The sequence below is a fragment of the Tachysurus vachellii genome, chromosome 4 (assembly GCF_030014155.1).
Source record: "Tachysurus vachellii isolate PV-2020 chromosome 4, HZAU_Pvac_v1, whole genome shotgun sequence".
Lineage (NCBI taxonomy): Eukaryota > Metazoa > Chordata > Actinopteri > Siluriformes > Bagridae > Tachysurus > Tachysurus vachellii.
The window spans coordinates 16,548,618-16,554,617 of record NC_083463.1 but is presented as its reverse complement, the minus strand read 5'-3'; the positions used below and the strand labels follow the sequence as shown (position 1 = coordinate 16,554,617).

At 36.5% G+C, this 6,000-nt stretch overlaps 1 protein-coding gene across 4 annotated transcripts in view; it reads right to left on the bottom strand.

Annotated features, from left to right (window-relative positions):
* Positions 1–212: 212 nt before the first annotated feature.
* lhfpl4a (LHFPL tetraspan subfamily member 4a) overlaps positions 213–6,000 on the bottom strand; it is a 29,693-nt gene continuing 23,905 nt past the window's right edge. For all 4 annotated transcript variants that reach the window (XM_060868040.1, XM_060868042.1, XM_060868043.1 and 1 more), the window contains one exon: positions 213–4,612. In XM_060868040.1, coding sequence (XP_060724023.1) covers positions 4,559–4,612 — 54 coding nt within the window. In that variant the 3' untranslated portion in view covers positions 213–4,558. The remainder of the gene's footprint in view (positions 4,613–6,000) is intronic.

Genomic DNA, 6,000 nt, shown 5'->3' with positions numbered 1-6,000 from the left:
TTAGAGAAAGAAGACTTCGGGTTGTTGTAATAATCTGATGGTTGAATTGGTTGAAAACAAAATAGTGAAAAACACATGTATTAGTTTGAATAACTACAACCTTCATTAGTTATTTGATAGTTATCAAATTATCTATATCTCATCACAATTTAAATCATTCAGTTTCACAGCAAAATAAACTTCCAAATCCGATTCAAATAATTTATTCCGTTTTTTTTTTCATCTTTTAAAACAACACCAACAACGTGTAAGTGGCGGTGACGATGTCAGTCATTTTACACTCCCCATGGCAATCTTGCAGAAACATTCAAATAACATTTTTCATCGTATGAAGAGACATCGCAGCATACCAGAAAATATCAGCTTAAAAAGAACATTTACAGTTAGACCAAAAAAACAAAACTCCAACAGAACGCATTCAACACTTGCACAGGGAAAAAAATACATATTGAAAGAAAAAAAATCAGTCAAATCTGTCCACAGCAGTCTGCTCAGTTTGGTTTGGCACATCTTTTCCAAGCAAAATTTTGCAAAGAAAGTCAGAAAATGCATTATAGATAGAAGGGAAATGGAAAGTGACAACAGTTAAGAACAGATTAATAACTTTCCCAAGACTGAAGACTTTTCTCCAATTGTATACATAATGATGAGCTGTGTGAAAGGATTGTTTTTGATCAGACACTGACATTGTGATTGCTATTGATACACAGCAGCACAGCAGCTGCAGTACTTCAGGGCCAATGTTAAGACGTGAAAATGTTCCATTTGCATCTCCTCCATCTCGATATTGATTGCATATAATTACACACAGAAGCAGAATTAATGGCGAGAAATAAAACTGTTCTCCAAATAGTTAGTGGTCAGAACATTATTGTGTGAACAAATTCAGAATCCACTGAATTTCAGGTAGGAAACGGTCAAGTGAAATGCTGATTTGTTTACCTCAAAGAAGATAACATCATTGTTCAGTAATAAAAGCTCCAATCGTTCAGTACATACTAAAGGAGATAGCAGCACGGGGGTATGTACATGCTTTAAAATTGTAATCAGGTTTTGACAGCAGACTACTTTTTGGACTTTACAACAAATTTGGTATATAAGACAATGAACAAACATAAAAACAACTTTGCATTTTTGTTCACTTTTTTCTTTTACAGGTGAATTGATGGATTAATGCAGGCAGTTGATGGATGAGTTTTGATGTAACAACTGCCCTTCTCAACATTTAGAACCACACAGCAAAAACTTAATCTAAATATTTTTAGACTTAGACTTGTACCTAGATCTTGTGCCAACCCACGTCACTGAGCGTCTGTGCTCTCACTCCTTTACACACATTTGTTCTTCTCAAATCATGGTATAATGTTCTCTTTTCTTGCTGTTATTTTCATAAGAGCAAGACAAGAGGATATAATACCATGATTGAAAAGTGTCATATCTTTGTCATATACAGTAATACTGCAGTTTAAAGCATGACCTTTAATCTTGCAAAATAAAAATAATCCAAGTGTATATCTATATACAACTTATTCCTTTCACTTTCAGCTTTTAATTCCAAACATTCACTCCCACTACAATAAAAACTCCTGAGGACAATATGCTGTTTTTTTTTTTCAGTGGTTCTCAGGTCACACTGTTTGGAGACCTCTGTTCTGTAGCCTGGTGTTTAATACTGCTCCTGAATCAATTCTTCAGCTATCTTAAAGCCAGCCACCACAGGCAAGAATGGTGAGTTTGCTTTCAAAAAAAGTAAAATGACAATGTAAGCTTACTTTTAAATAGCTTCACTTAATCATATATACTGTAGTTGGAAAGCTTCAAAAGTTAATACATTAACAAAATAGTGATATGCCATTTTTTTTTAAATAAGAAAAGTTTTTCTCTGATATGACACAGTCATAAACGATAAAAAGAAGCCTATTTGTCTGATGTATCTGGCCTTATGAGTTTAAATCAGCTGGACTGTAACATGAAACACACTAAACTGCAGTACAGGGATTCTCCAGAACCTCAGAACCACTTGTGACCCCATTATATGCTTAAAACACAAAAGCATTTAGACTTAAAAGGCATAAAATGAAACATGATCAAAAACCACTATGATGTTTGTTCATATATTACCAAGGAAACACAGTTGCATGTATACTTCTTCATGGATGACAGTGAGAGAGAGGGAGCGTGGCCAATGGGGAGAAGATGGCTATGTAGGGATTCTGAGGCTCTCTGTCATATCTACAAGGGGATCATTGCTTCTATTTTGCAGGATTCACTGAGGAAAAGTTCTGCTTGGTCCTGCTTGTACTGCTCCCTTCTCTCCTTAACATTCACGGATTGTATTCCTGTCCCCTTCATCCCCTGCCTCCTCCATGGTCATAGGGCTGTGGGGTGTTTGAGGCTGGGGTGATAGAGAGAATGCTGATTGAGAAGGAGACAGGGATAAAGCACCATATGGAGGAATTTCCCTCTCAAGCTTCTTGTATCTAAAAGTGTCCAACCACAGAGCTGCACAGTGCTATCCAGACCCTCCCTTTAGGTTAGTGCAGTGTGTGTGTGTGTTGTCCTTTGTATGAGCTGAGAATTTATTCCAGCATCAAGGGTAACACTTTCTTGTGGAGCACAAGAAAAGTCTCTGTACAAGATATTCTTTGCCCAGGGAGCACAAAAGGTGTTATGTGTGCAAAGGTTATTTTGGGGAGAAGAGACAATGAAATTACAGCTATTTTAAAAACCAACATTGACCAGAGAACAAAAATGCAACCGTTAATGGCATTGTAAACACATTTTGAATAGAAACATCTACATGGTGTATTTAAGTGCACAATCAGCCCCAGTGATTTAGGTATCAACGCCCTAATCAGTATCTTTGTAACAGACAGGCCAGATTCAATACTGCAACATCAGAAGCTTTATATTTGGCATAATTATTTGCCATGCTTAGTTAAGAATCTCAGAGCAAAGTGCTGATCTGGCATTTCTGCCTATGGTGTCCACCACCTCATCCATCAAACCCTTTCAAAAATGGAAAATAATTCAGTCTTTCAATCACATTGCTGCATGGCTGAGACCAAAACTGACATTACATTTATTCTCTTTACATTAAAGAAAATCATACATGTAGTGAACTCCACACCACAATGTCCTGAACTAAGTGTGGTGCAGAGTTTTAGCTAGAAAGATTCATTTAGCTGTGACTGATTGTAGCACAGGATTTGCTCATTGCCGAAGTGCACAAAACATTTCTTGTAATTTCCTAACTTGAGATTAGAAGCTAAAGACTGAGATGAATTTTCAGTCTGCTTGTGTCCCCTTCAAGACAAACATATGCTCCTTGACCTCATATGTTGACCCGTCTTGGTCATCTATTTTGTGCTGTGCAATTGTATGAGTTGACTGATGCTTGAATCATTGGTTCTGGGAAATGATGAAATACAACTTATCAGTGCTCCACATGTCGGGCCTGAGTAGAATGCAGCATGCAGGGCTTTTTTTTATCAAGACAAAACTTATGAAACAAACATACAAACAAAAATAAATGGAACAGGATTATAACAAGCAAGGTTAAGGAAATAATGAAATGATTGTAACCAGAATGTGAAAATTGTCCTTTTACTAGTCATTGTTTATCACCTCCCTGCTGTTCTACAGAGGCTAATTAAAAAAAACAATAATGAAAGGCAAACAAGATTAAATAACCAGTGAAGCTTTATGAATGGAAAGTTCCATGACAAAACAAATGTATAACCTTCAGACATTAACATATCCTCCTCATGATAGCTATAAACTCTGAGAACTGACAGTTCCCATTTGATCAAGAGATGAAGAAATGGTGAGAAATTTCCACTCCAGGGTGGAGCTGGAATATAGATTGGGTCAATAAATGTGTTATGTCTGTACCCTGTCTCCATAGAAATCTATTATTTACAAATGAACTACTTCTTTTCTCATACTAATCTCTGGTTTTTGACCATGTGTACAAAGAAGGGAGTTCAAAATTTTCCAGGAAAAAAAGTCGGTCTTCAAAATTACATCTTGTGCTGTACAAAATGTTGCCCATTTTTTTTCTTTTATTTGATTTTTGGCTTGATTTTTTATTCATCTGTGTCTCTAGTAGCACCCAAGCATTTGTACATATGCATTAATTCATTATTAGAATGTATACTTTTAAAGCTAGAAATAATTGCTTTTTCCCGTTTTAGATAAAATATGTAAATTTGAACTTAATACTGCTGTTGCAAGCATAATTATCACTGTAACATTGTATTATCATAGTAATAATATAGAATAATAATACTGTGTAAGGTTCATCACTTTCCCAGAGTTGTTGGATTTGTAAAGCTGATTTTTTTTAATTGATTTTTGTCTTGATTTTGAATTCTCTTTAAACATGTATGTAGAATAGGTTCTCCTCTTGAAGTGTGCTCCAGGCCAGTCCTATATTACAAAGAGCTGAGCTAGCAGCTTCCTAACTGAGGTCAGAGACGCAGACCTGAGAGGACAAGGAGAGAAGGAAACGGGGGATGAAAAAGGAATAGAAGAAAGAAGTGGAGGTGGCGTCTCTTTAATGGAACCGCTGGACTCCAAAACGGGGATCCTTTGTGTCACGGATCTCAATCTGAAAAGAAACATAAGAGAAAGAATGAGGCAAACTCCAGGCAGTAAATCCATACAGACCAAGATACGTCTAGGCTCATACTTCTAGAGAGGGTCTGAGCAGCCTAAAGAGTCTTCAGATGCAACATAAGGAAAGAACAAAAGAATGCTGTGCTGGTTTACATTTATGGGGTATAGTCAGGGTAAGTGCAGAGATAACGGAGAAAGATAAAGCAAGATTTGGATCATTCAGGAAAACACAACTTGTTCACATCTATTGCACTGCCTGTGTTACAGTGTACTATAGAATCCAGCAGGCCATTAGTTCTTACTGTTAGATGTTCTCTCTTTCTCCCTCTCTTCCTCTCTCTTTCTCTCTCATACACACACTTATCCAATCACACAAAGGTAGAAGCTTTGTTCTTCCTTCATCATTGATATTCAATCTCTTTCTTCCTTCCTCTAAAGTCAGTTAAAGTGATATTGAGATATGTCTGAGGAGTGTCATTTCTGTGGTCTATAGTGCTGTAGGCCTGTCTCTACTGCCATTTCAGGTAAATGCTTTTAAATGCATACCACAACTCTCTCTCGCTCTGTCTCTCTTTCTCTCTCAGCACATTCCTTCCATTACACCTTACACATGTTCCCGAGCCTCTCAAACTGTCAATACAATCTCCTTCTGCCTTAAGAATAGAGTTTGGGCACAGAATTTGGTCTTTTTTCATCACACTTCCACTGCTAATATTGTGATTAAATATTAGAGTAGGTAGTGATACATAATGCCTCTGATATTTGACATAAAGAAATGGAATATTCCATAAACAAATCCAGAGACTAATGTCAGGGCCACATTACAAGGTTTATACAATCCTAGCCAATACTGAAAATGCTCTGTCCTGAATTATCCTTCCATGGAACAATACAATAGGCTTTCATATTACATTCACAAACTGTGCTCACAACGCTTGAAATTTGGGATGCTGCAAATATTCTTCTAAACAAATGTCTATTCAGAGAAAAAGAAACATTGCAGACTTGGCTCAGGTGTCACTGACTGTCTGTTTATTACGCAGTATATCAACATCGTGTTACACAAGGCAGTCGACATACTACAGGAGGTTGAGCTGTAAAATACAGGTTTAACATTAACATTTTAGATATAGACAGCTTCAACTGGACCGTTCATCTTTTGTGATTTTTTTATTTGATTTTATTACAGGTCAAATACTGTTATGGCACAAACCTGTTATGGCATTTAAAAATTTATGGACAATCATCATATGTTGACATTTAACAATACATGTAGACTGGGCATGAATAGTGTTGGTTTAATTGAGAGACCATTTGTAAAGTGATGTAACATTTATAAAATAGAGCTTGCTAGAAAACTTACAAGTCTAGAGGCACCAA